At 35.5% G+C, this 19,010-nt stretch overlaps 2 protein-coding genes across 2 annotated transcripts in view; one reads left to right on the top strand and one right to left on the bottom strand.

Annotated features, from left to right (window-relative positions):
* Positions 1-9,927, bottom strand: part of LOC137274482 (tripartite motif-containing protein 2-like) — a 65,265-nt gene extending 55,338 nt beyond the window's left edge. Inside the window, exon 1 of the mRNA XM_067807689.1 lies at positions 9,854-9,927. The gene's annotated coding sequence lies outside the window, so the exon portion shown is untranslated. The remainder of the gene's footprint in view (positions 1-9,853) is intronic.
* Positions 1-19,010, top strand: part of LOC137272064 (inverted formin-2-like) — a 47,955-nt gene that overhangs the window by 6,124 nt on the left and 22,821 nt on the right. The window contains exon 3 of the mRNA XM_067804432.1: positions 17,816-17,880. Coding sequence (XP_067660533.1) covers positions 17,816-17,880 — 65 coding nt within the window. The remainder of the gene's footprint in view (positions 1-17,815; positions 17,881-19,010) is intronic.

Consider the following 19,010-nt stretch of genomic DNA (forward strand, 5'->3'; position numbering starts at 1 on the left):
ACTAACAGCATGACTAAAACTAACACACACTTGAGATCAACTTAGTCCAAGTCAGTTGATTTAATTTACAATAATACAGTCTTGCCAAAATCAATGAGGTTGTCTGGTCAGATCAGAGAACTCGGATGTAGGAATGAGCTGACCTTTGCCTAGAGCAATCTGAAACCTATGTCATTGTCTTTTCTAAATTCATCACATATTTTACCCTCTTCATGTGGGCTCTCATTAGGTACTGATCATCACCCATGGATCATATGGGTCAGAGGCTCAGTATGAGTCCCATGGGCGGATCCAGCCTTTTGAAAAAGGGGGGTTGCAACCCCCATAACCCCCCCCCCCCCCCACTTGGATTCGCCACTGGGTCCTAACATACAGACCATTCATAGTGTCTTCACTTCGACACTGTGACATCAGCTCAAGATAGAGTGCTGGATGTTAACACAATTGGTGGCCATGGTAATCGATGATTCCAGCCAGTCATCTTCTAATGCTACACAAATAGCTTAAACATGAACTCTGCAGACTGAACTTTTCCACCCCCCCCTCCCCTCAAACCCCCACCTGAAATAAAAATGTGCTCTGTCAGCAGTTTTCACTTGAATTGACAAGATACCATAATCAGCATATTTCAGCTGTAAGCAAGAACCTGTTCGCAGCTGCAGATTCTAGCTGTAAGTGACCATATGGCCCTCCAGTCAGCAAAATGCCTGCTGCAAGTGACCATACGGTTTAAAGTTACTTCTCAGAAAATAGCAGTGGTGGATTTTCAATGACTGAATGTTTTTCATTCACTGCACATCCATTTACTTCTTATACAGAATCACTACAAGATTGCTGAAGTCATTAGTGAATTCGATACCAACCTTACCACTGGATCTGCAACATTTAAAACATGTTTGTCAAGATTTTCTGTCAAAGATTGTCAGGCACTCATATCTAATTAAAACTGCTTCATTAAATCATGCAGATGTGTATAGAAAAACTGCATGGATACTGACCAGTGGATTAAAACTATAACCTTGCCACAGTGTATGCAATACTACTATGAATCCTTGTATTCAGTTCATTCAAATCTTCCTTCCTTATTTATGGATACAATATATGGATGAAAAACTTCTTTATCATATCTTTAGGCCACACCAATATTATTTCTTATTTTACAGATTTTTGTCCTCTGACAGCCTAAAGGCAGGTGGGAAAAAAATAAAAATAAAATTTAATATTCCTTCTTTTGCCAATTCATGCTGTGAATATGGGTAAAAAAACAACCTAAAAAGTACATTCTGTTGAGTTTCCATTTCTAGACTATATAAACATTAGGACTTTATTTTTGAGTAGGGAAAACTTATTTTCAATTTTTTTTTTAATACTTGAAAAAATACTGTCGTGGAACCGTAAAACAAGCAATAAAATTGGTCTGGCCTTAGCATGTTTGGGCATAAGTTCCAACACTTTCACCAAGCGTTAAATCCTAACCAAAATGTAGTAACTACCTATAATCATGGGGTTTTTCATTAATATATTTCATCTTCATCATCACTTAATACTCCTGAACTGATAATGTTTCTCAAACATTGGTTAATCAAACAGAACTCTGTGGAGATTACACTTGAAATCTGCTTATATGTCAAATATCCACAAGATGTAACTACTTGGAAAAAAAACATAAAAATGCATAATCATCTAAGACAATTCTTTCACACTTTAATGCCGTGAAAGCAATTTATCAAATTTGGAGGAAAGTCAGAAACAGGATTGGTAACACAGAATGACTAACATACCTTTTCCACTAATATTCCAGATGGTTCATCTCAAGACTGTCTGCATTTTCACACCAATGTCTCCAACATTGTAGTTCACTATACCACTGACATCACAAAACAGAATTATCAATGCATGTTTGGGGCTGATAGTAAGACAGTGTGGTGTAAATACCATGAATAAATAGTAAGCCAACTGTAAATACCAATTACTAGTGCTGAAAAGGGACCAAGAATTATTCCATGCCTCATCTTATCGTATTCAATAGCTGGATAATACGCGAAGGAGGGAATACATAAAGCTGGTCAGTTCTATGGTCAGTGGGTAATTTATGACAATATTATCACACTTGTTTGTGTGCACAGGCCATAAACAATAATTACCCTTTACCTTGCAAGGTATAAGGGGAGTCAAGGGGCACTGGCTGATAGGTTTCAGGCAATGGTAGATTATATTCCATGCACTCTTGTAGCCACTTTAGTGGCCTCTAGCAACAATGGTATGGGGAACCATCACTAATATGACCATGAATTTTCTACTGGCTGGTCACACATCTGGTCATTTCAAGCTGGGTGCTGAGAACCTGTCAATAATTCTGGTCAGCTTGACAAACGCCAGTAACCGTTATAAAGACCAAGTAATTAATAAGTAGTATCACCAGTAATTTGGTAAAATGAAAAGGAAAATTAAGTAAATCAAAATAATTGTCTTTGTATTACACTTTTTTATGCAATATGTCATGTTAAAAGCTGGCCATTACTACCCCAGTCAACAGATTAGCTTGAATTTGATTTTGTGTCTCAACTCCCTGGGGATAATACAACCTAAGCAGTGAGGCACTAGATTAACAACCATCTCATTTCAGTCTCCTTCATTTGACTACTTCAACAAAATTTATGAACAGAAGCTGATTATTTAAACTTCCAACTGTGAGACCATTTAAAATTGGTTAATTCTCACTTGAGAAAGATTCATCAACATGTTCATGATATAGTCAGAATAAGAAGACGTTCTGTGATTATGGACATGTTTTCATTAGTCTATATCACTGACCACAAAAGCTGGATCACAGCACAACTACACACACATTACAAACATGGATCTGACTGGTTTATACTAGATGTAACAAGAGATGTTTCCTCAGATATGTGGGACAGTGGGATCACTAAGCATTTGATCTTCATGTGAAAGGCGTGGGTTTGAGTCTCACATGGGTACAATGTGTGGAGAATATTCCTATGTCAAAGACAGTGCTATAATATTGCTAAAAAGGTCATGAAAGCATGCTCCTCATTAACTCTTCATATCCCTGAATATCATTTGTTAGAGTGGCATTCTATAAGCTGGTGGTACAGAGATGACAACGCTTTAAGGGTGATCAACTTCTTCATTTTCATAATTGCGACATTTCAATATAGATTCTCATAATGCTTCCAGAATATGAAAATGATATAAGAAGCCATACCAACACACTGCTATTGTGAAAATAAAGAAGTTGATTATCCATAAAGTTTTGTCATCTCCACTGAATATGAATATATATTCAAGGAAATCAATAATTCTGGTTATCCTTCAGTACATATTACGTTCCGTTCATATTCCCAGAAGCACTAACATTCGTCCATCTTACTGAACTGAACCAGTGGTGGTCAATTTGGATACAGATAAAGTCATCACATGGCTCAATATGTTTATCACTGATTGGCTATTTCCGGTAATAAGCTGACCAATCATGGCTATTTACACTCATCAAGCATGACATTATCTCCCCACTGGGACCCATTGGGCTGGATGATTCACCAGTTGGTTGAAATACATGTTAGATTACTCTGTAGAGCGCTATATGTGCATGTCTGGAAACATTTCTTTCCTTTTAATGCCAAATTGTTTTTCGGAAGAATTGATGACAAGCTTTAAAAAAATAGAAAAGGTAAATGGATAAGAAATATGTGCAAATAAAACAAGCTTTAAAGAGTTTTTCATGAACATTTTTCTGATAATTACTACTTCAAAAAAGCAGGCAGGGAACACAGAAATGGGCTTCACTCAGCTACAGTTAATCTTATCTGCTTGGCAGGTGTTACAAACCAAAATACAAAACCTTTCAACTGTGGGTGTTCAACACTTGTTTTCAGTGGTATACACAGATCACCAGCATTGTCATTAATGCTTAACATTATTCCATCAGTATTCTTCCTTCTGAGATAGGGGCAGTGGGATAGGCTAGTGGTTAAAGTGTTTGCTCATCACACTGCAGGCCCAAGGTTCAATTCCACATGGGTACAATGTGTGAAGCCCATTTCTGGTGTTCACTGCCATGATATTGCTGGAATATTACTAGAAACGGTGTAAAACACAACTCACTCACTCACTCAGTTATCTCCTCTTATTTGCAAATGTTTTTCGCTTCCTGTATTCTAAGCTACCCAGCAAACCCTTTGAAATTCTTTTGTATTTAAAAAACAGCTCTTGTCAACTCAACATGAACAATGATGAGCATTTATATGCTCTTGAACAAAAACTGAAATATTGTGATGAAAAGAATAATAAAAAAGAAAGTTTCCTTCAACAGAAAACATGTTTTCTTTTCTCTTTGTGTCATGAATTCTGACCTGGTTTGACACGTCATCGGTTCCCAATTGCACAGATCGATGCTCATGCTGTTGATCACTGAATTGTCTGGTCCAGGCTCGATTATTTACAGACCACTACCATATAGTTGGAATATTGTTGAGTGCGGCGTAAAACCAAACTCACTCACTCGCCAGATGAGGAGCACAACATAAATGTGTACAAAACATTCAAATTCAGCAGAATAAATTGTATGTACCATAGATAAGATTAAAAATATCCCGATCAACCGTCAAGATGCATATATGAATATGGCATCTTGTGGGATGGTGGGGTAGTCTCATGGATACAGCTTTTCAGGTTATGATTTCCCACATGGGTATAATGTTTGAAGCCAGTTTCTGGTGTCCCCCATTGTGACATTGCTGGAAAATTGCTAAAAGCAGAGTAAGACACTACTCACTCACTCACTCAGTCAAAACAATAGTAAATGATCATACAAGTATCTTCAAAGTAGCTGATAATTTAAGACAAAATATGATGAGAGAAACAGATCCAAATGCTCTCGTTCAAGTACAGGTTTATCATATGAAAGTTAATCAACTTTTTTTCTCTCCATCTAAAACATCTAACAAAATGAATTTCAAGCTATTTCCCTCAGGCAAATAGTATGGTTCTACATCCAATCAAGCCTTACAAAGCTGTAAAATCCAAATTATTCTTTACACAGCATATATAGGGAATTCCTTCCTCAAGAGAAATCTTTGTAAATACTTTTCTTATCGATGTGCACTCTGGCTTTCTACAATTTTTTCATTAAATAATCAATGATAGAACACACATTTGGGGCCCAGAAAACATCTCCCCCCAATATGATTTAGCAATAATGCAATAGCATTATTAACTCATAAAGAGCTAGAAAGTTCATTTATTGCTAATCCATTTCATCATCTATTTAAGGAAATGGCAGATCGTAACCACTAAATTTTATTGATGTTGTTAATTTCATTATTGGTGCCAATGGTAAAATCAATTGAAACCAAGAAATTGTAACTTGGTCTTGAAAGTGTTAAGCAATCGTAACTAATGTATCTCTATGGATTTGTCGACCTTAGTCAAGCTAAGATTTTCTCACATACAGGTTGCAGAATGGGGATTGTTATTGAACACGCTCGTAAAAATCCTATCAGATCATATGAAGTTGCTTTATTTGATCCACATGAATCCCTCGTGTTGAATCCCAATCTCGTGGAGTAACCATCTTCTAAAGGAGAACCAAGCCACTATGATGTAAAGACCTCTGTGCCATGATCACTAATGATACGCACACAAAAATATCTTGAAGTAAAGAAATGTATTTTTCCTGGCAATTGAGAAATGGACCAATACCAAAGTACATCTGAATCAATTTTTAATACACTTTTACTATCAAAAAATGATTACCTTTTTCCCTTTGTTGGAATTTCTTGTCATTGAGCATGGATTATTGTCAGTGTCATACATGCATGCCCACAAATTATACTGAGCATTACATGCTAGGTGTTCAGAAATTGTTGAACACCTACCATGCAATGCATTTACTAATTATTCATTCAATAAACACTAAACACTATAAATGGATGAGAATATACGATCACTCACCAGTCTGAAACCCATTCAATACAGTGTGTGAGTTAAAATTTTAAGTCACCTTGGCAATATTTCAGCCATATTGTGATCACCATTCAATACACGTTCTTCAGTCTGCAGTATTCATGAACATTTCTGTTCCTGAAATGTTTGAAAAAATCCACTGAGGTTACATGATCACGGCCAGTGATTCATCTCAACAACAGCTGAATGGCCACCAGATTTTACCGATTTCTTCTCAGGTATTGAGTGACACCTTGTGTCAGAATAATTGGTCTGGGATGACATCATCCTGATCTGACTGCCACATATGAGTCATTCATCACTAGGGTCTCATTCATGCATTGGAAGGAGTGTACATGCTGATTCCTGCCCCACTTGCTTATTGATTGTCTCACAGAGACAATTGAACATATTGTTACAATGTTGGACAAATGAACAATCAAGGGTGCAGGTTTACCATGATTTTTCCAAAAATATTTATGATTGATTATAACAATATTTGAATCTCATGTTGATCCCACTGAATATTCAATATTGCGGAAAATGATCTATCTGACACTGACAAATTAAAGGCTCATTCACACTTATTTCGTATTGACAGGAGTCAAGGAGAATCAGCCAGAAAAAAAAAGTATTTCCAAAATTCGAACCTGGAGGGCATGTCAAAATAAACTATTTTTTCAATTTTTGTTAGACCGCGACTCCCAAATACTGTCTGATGTTTCAATGACAGGTGGTCATGTTTTCATGTGAATCAGGATTCAGGATGTTCTAACTGTATTTGAGGTGTATTCCAGGTATATCTTAACTGTATTCCAACTGCAAACGAACTATTCCAGTACATTTGAAGTATATTCCACTTGAAGTCCAGGAGCAATCGATACACATTCCAACTCATTGCAGGTGCAACTGACACATTCTGACAAGATTTGAAGTGGCTATTCTCCCTCGAATATGTTCAGAATTCTTAGAATGCAGCTAGAATGCACTGAAAATACTAGAATGCAGTTAAAATGCAGAAAGAATACTTAGAAATGCAGTTCGATTGCACCTAAAATGCTTTTCGATATATTTCCAATGTTCCCATACTCAAAACATTCAGGCATGTTACAAGAATTAATCCAAATAGTTTTCGGATGCAGTTCAAATTTCCATAACTATCTCCAGAAATTTACATTCCAACAGCATTCCGTCTTTTAAAAGTGAAGGAGGTTTAACATATTGTTACTTTTCTAGATAAATTAACAATCACAATACAGGTTTACAGTGGTTTTTCCCAAAATATTTTTCTGATATTTGTCCTGATCAATGTTCAGTATTATGAAAACCTATCCATGCTATCAGGTTGATTGTCAGATTTACACAGACAAATGGTCTCACTGTTATTCTATTGGACAAATGTGGTTTGTACAAATACACCTATTTTTTGTCATGAACATAATTTGAACATAGTTTTATATATGATGTTGGTCCATATCAGTGATCGAGTCTGTCTCACACAGTCAAATGAACACATTGTTACTTTGTTTAATCTATGAACAATCACAATGCTGATTGATAAAGAAAATAAACAAGTGTCTGGGCCCCAAATACAGTTCTTTATGTCTAGTACTCAGCCGTAAAAACCTACTTTACCAAAAATTAGGAAATTATTTTTGGACTAGGTAGGACAAAACTGGGAATGAGTGTTACTTTTAGCGACACTTCAATGAACAAATTTACAGTTTTCCTTACAGTGGTGAATACAACCTGTTCGTATTACAGATTGTAAACTTTGACCTTACAACAAACACAACGGGACCACCAACTTTTTGTTCTCAGTAGCAATTTTTCATATATTACACTCATGATAAAGGACAATAGTATGCATCCAATGAATATATCAAGGTAAAAGATTCTGTTTAATCATGGAGCTGGTGCATAGAATTAAAAAAATAATACCGTATATATCCGAGTATAATGTTTTTCGTACCTAGAATGAGGGGGTCAGGAAGGGGGGTCGCATTATACACGGGGTATAAGATCTTCATTTTTTCAGCTGTTTCCAGCTGATGTCAACCGGCATTTGATAGCCATCCAGGCACTTCACAAGAAAATTTCGCACTTAGTCCGAAGTAACTGTTAATATCCGAAATAAAGACCATTTTTATCCTGTTGCCTTGTTTTTTTACGTATATTCTCTGCAAATAAAGTTGAAATGACCACTGATCCAGATATACTAATTACATGCCAGCTGACACGGTAAACAGACATGAGAATGACAAATTGTAAAAAAAACACAGAAACATCAAGCCGAGGTCAAGTGGGGGTGTGCTTTCTAGACATTCCCAACTAAATTTGTTTTTTTCTTTACAGACAAGTCGAGGTCTTTTAGACGATCATCAATTTCACCTAGCGACTTGGTTTGGAGTTATACACTCGACAAAGCCTCGTAAAAAAAAACAAACAAAACGCAAGACAAACATGTGTTTATTGGATGTGTGCTTCATACTAGGTTGTTTTGGAGTAATACACTCCACAAAGTTTTGTATAAATACAACAACGTATGACAAAACACTTTTATATTGGCGCCGGTGATGTGCTTCATCCGTGGTCGCATTATACACAGGGTATATGATTTATACTCAATTTTGAAGGGGTGTATAGGGGGGTCGCATTATACACGGGGTCGCATTATATGTGGGTATACACAGTAATAAAATAAAATTCATTTCAATGTTTTTGGTAGATACTAAAGCAGAGAAATTAAATAGAGGTTTCCAAGACACCATGGAATATGATGTGTTTTCAGGTAAGGTATGTTTTATCCTAACTATAGTACTAGGATACAAAGATGTCTCATATGATATCTTGCAAAGAGCATACACTTTGCCAGAACCTAAAACCTAGATGTTGATATAGCAGTTAATTTATGATCAGTCATAGCAGTCACTGTGCTTGCAGCTGAGAATGATTTTACATACTTTGGCAAGTGACATTAACAATGGGTCTGTCCACTATACCTTCTTAACCCAAAGAAGTTGAGCATTTAGTTGAAAATGGTTAGAAAAAGAAAACACAAAATTCTGCCAAATTTCATTTACATGTTGCAAAATATTTACAGTTATATGTCAAAATATATCAAATTTAATAAAAACTGTCTTTTGAAAAGTAATTTCAAACAAACATGAAAAGAAATCCCTGACTTTGGTAAAACTACTATGGTATCATGTGACTAGACCGGAGCACAAGGCTTGGCGCCTATCATAAATAATCCATTGGCAGAAGTCTACCAGAGGGCATTGTCACTCTGGTGCCATGAAAATGCTGGCCTGGACTACATCATGTAATATTTTCCTGGAAACCTGTCACAAAACCAGCTCCATTCCCCAGACCTGGGACATTAACACAATGACAACTAGTATCCCTGTTTCCCTGCTGTACAAAAATCAATAATGTCAAAATACTAGCGTTCCACGACCCAGACTAAACACACGACGGAAAAATTCAGACACAAAAGTGTCGCCTGTACCATACGTATAAATCAATAAAAACAAACTTATCATTATTAATGATTTTTCAAGAATAAATTATTTGTATATCATTTCAACCCAACAAACAGGAAGCATATTTTGATAAGGATTAACTATCCATTGGTAATTGTGTGATCACAAAAAAATTCCAACTGAAAATGAAAAATTTCAGACACAATGGAAATGATTTCTTTTGGTGAAGAAAAAGTGAGTGACGAGGAGACATCTTCACGCAAGCTGCTACATGTTCAAGATATGAGACATCTTATAACAAATGATTCTTGTAACAGGTGCTTGTTGCATCAAAGACAAGCTGGGTAAGTTCGATATAGAATCGTTACACGGAATTCCAAAAATCTATTCAGTATGCCACCTACCTCATGTAAAACTCAGATCTATCTCTTCCCCAGTGTATTTTATCCGTGGGTGCCTCTACCAAGCCCATATTCCATTCTTATCATAGACAGAAACTGTTGTGGCAATTTGTAGCAGCACCAGACCAAAGCTTTCAAACAGCATGTGCCAGTGTCGACACACTACCGGCACAGTCATACATAATTAGAATAATTCATGTTCATATATTATGAAAACTATTCTGCATTAACAGGTTCGACGGCAAGTCTGCCCAAAGCTTAGTGAAAAAATCAATACTCACATCACAGTTAGGTCGCGATGTTGCGGTCAAGCTTTGAACATAATCGCGGCAAACTGTGGTCTGTGATTTACTGTTGCAAGTAACAGATGACAATCAGCTCGCATTGTTTGTGAGCTGACATAGGAAGAAATATGTTAAAATTGTAAAATGTGGAACTACTGAAATCAGTAACATATGGTAAAACTATTCTGATATTTGTCATTGTCTGAATTGTGCGAAGAAAATCAATTTGACTTACTTTCAGAGATCAATAAATTCAAATTATAAAAATGATTAAATGACATTAATGTAAAATATCCATCAATGATTATTCCATAAAAATATGCAAATATGAAATTGATAGAGACTGGAATATGTTAATGAATTTAATAGTTCCTCTTAATGCTCAAATTAATCAATAAAGAATAAAGAGGATGATTTGAAGACACTTTATGATACATGCAAAACCAATCAGATTTTTAATAGTCCCTTTCACTATCAAATCTGAATCCTTTTGATATTAATAATTTTAATAAAAAAACTTATTTCTTCTTAAAAAGTCATGTATTAATTTTATCATTCTTTTGAAAAAAAGATACATGCTATGACTTTATAAGTCAACAGAAACGTGAAAAGTACACAGTAATTTGGAGTAATTTCAGAGAGTTTGTCAACTGTTTTCAAAATAATATAAATCAAAATAAGGTTTTATTTAAATTCACCTTGGTCCGGCAAAACTAACTGGAATGTGATCAAGTCACATGGGCACAATGACATTCAATACAATCATTCAGCAAAATCTTTATTTTTTAATCATTTCATTATTTACTAGCTCTCCATGTCAGGTCAAAAAATATCAACATGATAAAGAACACCAAATGAAACTATTATCCTACCAATATAAAATAATACTAGTATGTTTGTTTTTATTGACATTCTGCAAAATACAGTCTTGATTTAATGTTAAAATTCAAAACAGTCGCACTGACCTTTATACAAATGAAAATAATCAAAGACTGGCTGTGAATACAATATTGATCCCTCAAGAATGAGGTGTTGGACTCTCTCACATGTAACACCTTGACTTGTCAGATTGAATGACAGCTGTCTGTTTCATGCATCACATGTCAGAGACTTGACAGGAAATCTTGATTGGATTGGGACAGTGTCTGCATATAACCAATCAAGAAAATGGTGGCAGCTCCGGCACATTTCATCATATCTTCACATCTATATCTATCTATCTGTATCAGTATATTCATGTATCTCCCCACATAAAACAATGAAGATCTAGGTTATGACCAATCTTCATCAACGCATACTTACCTGTATATGATTACACAATGCCATTTAAAAAGTGGTCAAATGTAACATGTTATATTCGGGATTACACTTTACTAGTGAAGTACAAATTCTAGAGATGCGTCCCATCCAGGATTCAAACCCAGAGTCAGGCACCTAGTCACCAGCACATAAAGTTTGTACATTACTAAGAAAGTGTAATCCCCAAAATAACATGTTACCTATATATATCTGTATCAATATACTAGTATCCATGTATCTACCTACACATAACACTGGAGATCCACATTAGAACCGATCTACAGTAACCTATACTTATATACATATATATATCTGTATCAATATATCCATGTCTCTCCCTACATATATATCTGTATATATCAGTGAAGATCCAGTTAGAACTGATCGGTATCAACCCATACTTTTCAGCAAGTGGGATTGGGTGGTCATCGTACCCAAACTGCACAGATGAATGTTCATGTTGTTGATCACACGAATGTCTGGTCAAGACTTGATTATTTACAGACCATCACCATGTAGATGGAATATTGCTGAGGGTTATGTTTTACAGTAAATACAAAAGGACATAAAACAATCCGTAAAATATATCCTTTTATGAATATCTCCTTGGGGCTTGATGGCACCTTGAACATTCAAGAATCCTATGATAGAGGTAAAAAAATGTTCATCCAACACTGTGTCGTGAAAGTGGTAGGTATCTGCTAACAGCATGACTTCAGCCTTTCCACACACATTAATATGTCCACCATAACTGCCCAAGATTACTGTTCAAACAGCCTTAAACACAACCTATTCACTCCAAATCAATTTGGTCCAGTGTCCTTCAGACATTAGAGATAAATTAAAAAATTCATCTGGAACAATCTGGCAAGTGGGGATGAATTAACCATTTCTCTGGACTCCATCTAGATTTATTCTTCATAAATATATTCTAGATATTAAAACATGATGCCATTATTTCTGTCATCATATTTCAGAACAATGGAGCTACTGACTGTTCTATATTGTACAAGTGACATCTTGATTTCTTTGGCTAAGCCATTTACTGTTGGATACAAAAAAATACGGAAAATCAGAAAATATTGCACTGGTGCATCACTTTTCATCCTGTATGTCAGCCATTTCTATTATCAACAGCAAATATTCCAAAATAAGTATAACAAGCTTGACAACTCAAACAAGGGCCGAGTTTCGATGCATTTATGATGCATCTTATGTTGGTTAATATTTATCAATATAGAAATGCATGCCCCATTAAATTTTCGCATACAAATATGATCCTCCTCAATATAAAATAAAACATGTGCCATAGGTACGTTTCATTTTTATTGTTACAGCCTTTCAGCCATTTGATTTAAAAAAAATTATCAATATTTGTTGACCTGTTAGTAGTACCATCTGTTAGTGTCATCTGCATGTTCTGACATAATATTAATAATATTAGATTGACTCTTCTGTTTGACTGGCCAGTGCATGACCATAGAACATAGAATACAGTAATTATCAATGTTACATTTGCTCACTTGTCTGTTGTTTCTCTTACTAATGTAAAGTGTTTGAGAGACATTTAGAACTTGGTCCAATAAGGAATGATAACAGTATATGGATGACCAACTTCTTTACCACAGTGAGAGTGATGTTTCAGTTTAGCAAGATTTGCTTGATATGTGTAGGAACCTACACTGAAATGTTGATGTCACGAAGTAGTACATCCATATATTCTTATCCTTCCTGTTAGCCATGTACTGAAACTTTTCCCTTTACTCTAATAACAGATCATATAAAATATCATTATTATGATTATACTCACATGTGCTTAAAAAATAAAACAATGTCTGCATTACCATATTCAACATAATAAGAGCCATGGTCCCGTGGCACAGGAGCCATAGACATTTATAAAGAATCCACAAATATTCAAAATCAAGTAAAGAGAACAAACTATAAAACTTCAATGAAAATAAAATGTGTTACAAAATAGTTCCTAAGCAATTTTATTGAATAGCTTACTGCAATGCATGATTTTAACAAAAACAAACTTTAAAACTTAACTGAAATTAAAATGTGTTTAAAAATAGTTATAAGGCAAAAAAAATGCATAATCTACAAATACAAAATATGGACTTACGTGTCATGTACATGTTGAGGAAGACTGTCGGAGGCACTCATAGAGACTAATTACAGTTGGGTATGGAAATCAGTTAATACAGTAAGTCCAAGACTTGATAAAACCTTTTGACAGTGGTGTGGTATGAACTAAACAAAGATCACAACTAGGAGGGAACATAGTGTTTGAAGTCAAGACACCCTAGCTGTTGGAGGACACAACCTTTATGTTCACTGAATATTGATAAATGAATGTCCACTCCAGAGGGCATAATATTTGTAGTGACATAAGCAGACAGTAGATTGTGTTGCTGTGTGTACATCTAAGACCATTTGGACAGAAGCTTGAAAAGTTTTATGTTTTCATTGTTGAGTCTTGGATACTGGTAGTTTCAAGAGTTGTGTCAATTTGTAAATTGCAATTGTGTCTGTCAGTCCTATCAATGATATTCCTGGGATAACTTGAAATGTCAAATACATTATCTTCTGATATCAGTTTTACAATATTATAATTAAAAATATAGACAAAACATCCTCTACATCAGAGGCACTTTGTTCAAAACAATGTCTGAAGCATGTATATTGCATTCATACAGAGAAAATCTCAAACATGTCTTTTGTTATCAAACATATCAGCATGAGATGATAAAGGTTTAATATTTGAGGCTTTTGATATCATCTATATATTAACATGAGTTGATAAGAGTTCAAAATTCCAAGGCCTGACAAAAAGATTTAATCCTTTATCAATCAATATTGATGTATTTGTATTTGAAAAACATATATGGTTCAGATCCATAGTCATTCTTTCAACTTGTGTGATCTCGCCCATGTCACCTGGGACTCAAATCCAGACTCTCAGAGTCAGGCACCTAATTGTCAGCACAGTCGCCTAAACCACTCACTAATGGAAGCCGCAGGAGCTGAATGGATACTGAGAAAGTCTACTGAGAAAGTGTAATCCCAAATATAGTATATGTTAGAGTGATGTAACTTACGTAAACACTGCTATACTGTGGTCAGACTGAGAGCAGGAGGGTAACTGTTACACACTCCTGCAGAGAAATATCACACTGTGTCGGAAATGACTATGTTTTATTTAGGTCAATATTATTGTAAACCACCTGGAAATAGAAAGTTGGGAAAATAATTTTATATTTTATCAACAAAGTTATGCATTGAGTAGAGTTTAATCTGGGTTTAGTGTCATAAGTCATGGAAACAAAACATTAAAAAAAACAACTTTATGATTGACAGCTGAGCGAGTGGGTGATTGAGTAGGTGAGTGAGCTGGATTTGAATGAGTGAATGAGTTTTGTCTTAGGCTGCTTGTAGCAATATTCCAGCAATATCACAGTGGGAGACACCAGAAATGGGCTTCACACATTGTCCCCATGTTGGGGAATTGAACCCAGATCTTTGGCTTGGTGAACAAATGCTTTAATCACTAGGCTACCCAACTGCCCTAGAACAAGGTTTGATGATGCATGAAAAAACCAAAACTGCCAATCCGGAATTAACTCAGATTTGAGAGAAGTCAGGTGTGTTTTTTCTTGATTAGGCCAGACCAATTATATTTTTCATTTTACAGATCCACTGTTCATATTTTTTCAAGAATAAGAAAAAAAATGATAATTATGTTTCATGCTCAAAAAATAAAATCCATATGTTAATGTGCTATAAATGAAATACTCTTCAAATCTCTGTGCCACCTAAACTCACTAAACTTGTTTTTAGTTGAACAAACAAACAATCCAGAAGAGTTAACATGGAAACTCATGTGGCCATGGGATTTTGCTGTGACTGTGGTGTTTTTTAATTGTTTTTTATCCCCCTTCCTTTAGATTTTCTTAGGTCAAAAATCCGTAAAACAAAAAATATAATTGGTCAGGCCTTAAATATCTACAGTCAGGAAGGTATATTCGGGAATACCAAACTCCAAATAGTTTCCTTGTTCAGAAAATCTATACAATGAAACAAATAATTATTATCAGACAAGTTTTAACTTTGCACAGCAAAAATACTGGGATTGTAATTGAATATTACCCAAAAGATGTATTGCTGTTGAAATGTGTTGAACAATCATAGCTAGGGACATCAGATCAAGTTTCTGCACAGGTGCTTGTTTTTTAGCCTGAAGGGTATTGACATGTTCTCTGTGCTATTTCATAACACCGACATGACACGATGACTCACAACAATGTCATCATTCATCTGACAATATTTAATACGGCTGGTGTATAAATCAATGGACATCAAGGCAGTAATCACTTTGTTGCATATCAAGGTTATCACACAAACGCTTCAAAGGAATACTAAAGGTTTAAGAGACTTTTACACTACAAATATGTCTACAGATTTGGGGGATCATTAAAGGAATTCTGTTATACTGGTTTGAGATCGCAGAGATTTATCTGGGCCTGCTCAGAGGCAGATATATGGCCCCAAGTCTGCAGTAAATGTTAGTAAAATGCCCAAAAGAGATATAAAAAATTTCTAAGTGATGATAATATAGTTATACTAGAGAAAATGTTTCGTAGAGATGAATTATATTTCACTAAAAACATGACCGATGAAAAGGAAGAGATTCAAATGTGTAGTTTAACATTATTTAAAAAAATATATCAAATTACAATGTCAATATTTCTCTGAAATTAAAGACTGCAAAAACTTTCAAAACAATTCAAATTTGAATAAAGTAACCATTTTTCTAAATTTGCCTGAAATCAGTTTCAAGGCTTTTTTTTTCAAATTCAAGATGACTATAATGAGTAACTGACTAAACACCTAAAACATGAGTAGTCCCAGTTACACAGCAGTATTATGCATAAGCATGCTCCAAGCACTTACACAATGAATCAACATGTACTCAATATTCATTCTCATCCACTGGGTAAGTTTCGGACCCAAGCTGCGAGTGAGGTGCTAATAAGGTTAACTGTGCATTTCTAGATACTCCTTCCAATGCCTATTCAATGGTGGTCAAACAGAAGCATACTGTAAACAAAATGACTTTCTAGGAAATCTCAGTAAAGCTGGCAAACTAGCACGTATCCGAGGACACACTTCTAGAGAGACTGATTTGCAATCTGTGTTGTTAATATGACCACTCTACCACAGCACCAAAAGTATTACCAATAGACAAAGTAATATTTATTATTGATGGAAATAAAAGCGTTAAAGCAAAGATAACTTGCACAGATTAAGATTATTCATGAATTTATATCAGAGACTGGTATCCTTCAAAATTTACATCTAACTCCATGTTGGTATTAATGTTTTTTTCTTTCAGAGTTGCCAAATGTTTAGATACGAAATATCTGCTATATTACTGAATGGAAATAATGATTACACTGAATGATACCAAGAGCAAGTGTCACAACATAATGAATACTCCCTATATTCTGCGAGAATGATTTTATTGAGAGATCAAAGAACTGCAAGAGAATGTACAGGGTTGGGAAGAGTTGTCTCCCCTGATGCACAGAAATCAGACCAACTACAATGATAAAATCTTTAGTTACCTCTATTTACACAGGAAATATGTGACCATATAAAACACAACAAAGTAATTTACAATATTTCAATCGTATACACAAAGACAAATAGATTTTGTCGATCTGAGTAGAGAGTGCAGAAAAGGTGAAAAAAGAGGAGTCAGAACGTAAGTTGAAATCATCCATAAAATGCTTCATGGCATGTTTCACTGACGTGTTGTTTAAGGTAACAGCTGATGTGTTGCAAGACATGTAGACATGCAGAACAATGGGAAAAATCACCAATGATCAGCAACTCACAGCAACTTGGAGACACATTAGTCTGAGCCAAAACAATGCTTTGATCAGAGCTGCATCTCTAGCCTATTCAAGTAAAACAGATTCAGCCAGATATTGTTTGTGCATTTGTCAGAATGATACGCATACTTGGTTCGACACAGTGATGAAAGTCTAAGTGCTGCATCACTTCATGCTTTCATCCCATATCAGTCCAAAATGCTGTTGTATATTTGAAATAATGTTCAAAGAGGTGATAAAGTCACAACCATTGGACCCTGGATGCCTGGGAGATAATTCAGCCAACTAAATTGAATCACTTTACACCACTTGGCCATGTTCAAAGAGTCACATTAAATGCTTAAATAGATAATTGTACATGTGTTGATTAGGACACAGAAATCTAAACCTGAAAATGATGGAAAAAGAAAAGCTTTCTGCAGAAAATAAAATTCATCCAAACATACCTGAGATATATGTGACATGATTTCTCATGTGTTCAGAATGCAGTCAAAGTCCAGGATGGTGCTGTTTATGCATCTCCTGTTGAATACCTGAGTGCTGATCTGTGGGTGATGCACTCATAGGCAAAAGTCTGTTTACTGAGATCCCATTTATAACATATACTGTGTCTACACATGAAGAGTGATACGTTGACCCTCACGTAGCAGGATTTGACCTTGGCTGGTTTTGATCATCTCCTTCCACAATGAAACTTTTTTGCCAATGATGGGATGAATATTATTCCTGATTTCCTGTAACAATTTCTCTTGACTCTCCAAAATGTTTTCCACAGCTGCTAGGACATTATCTGTGAAATGGATTCTGGTTGCAGATTAAAAGATGAAAGTTTGACAAATCCAGATGAGCAGAAACTGGACAGTTGCAGAGTTTGAAGCCGCACTTATAAATCACATCAATAACAGTGACAGATTTCACTCATAAAATAAACTGACTGACACATTCTCGTTGGAAGAGCACACCTTGTTTCAACTCCTACATCTCTCTGTTTTCATCAAGTAATTACCTCAAAGAGTACAACGTGATATACGTTTCATACAATGTCTGGGTTTAGGAAAAGGCCCTATATGCCATCAAATAAGCTGATATCACAGCAATCTGAGGTATTTCCATGACCTCTGAATTTTCAGTCAAAATGTTTCATAGGTGCATAAGCCAAGGTGCCAAAAAGTCCAAGTCCACCATGATGACATACTTGGCATCCATGGCAGGCACAAACATGAACCCCTCCTGCTGATGGGTGAATATTTGCCCATTTTGTGGTGATGCTTCAACAGTGTTTGGGGGACTAAAGCTGGAGGTTGTCAATCCAGGTTTCACCCAGTCATGAATGACTGCAAAAATCTTTCAGGATCAGCTTCAAACAGAGCTAGATGATCATGAGACGTCTTGTGTTGATGTAATAATCTTTGGAGGAAAACAAGGTGATACTTTCTCCATTGCCAAAGTTTCTGTCATAATGGAATGTTCTTTCTCACTACATATACCAGTTGAATTCAGTCACTTGCTTGTCAGTCATCAACATATCCTTGATTCTCTGGATCATTTCAAGTATTGTGGACATGAAAGGCCGAAGGACCACTATTCATCCTTAATGCTCTATCTGCCACATTTGGTGTGCCCACCTCTTTCAGAAAGGGCCATCCTTCTGAAGTTCAGTTCTAATAGCTTCATGGA

This window comes from Haliotis asinina, chromosome 2, assembly GCF_037392515.1.
Source record: "Haliotis asinina isolate JCU_RB_2024 chromosome 2, JCU_Hal_asi_v2, whole genome shotgun sequence".
In the NCBI taxonomy this organism is placed as follows: Eukaryota; Metazoa; Mollusca; class Gastropoda; order Lepetellida; family Haliotidae; genus Haliotis; species Haliotis asinina.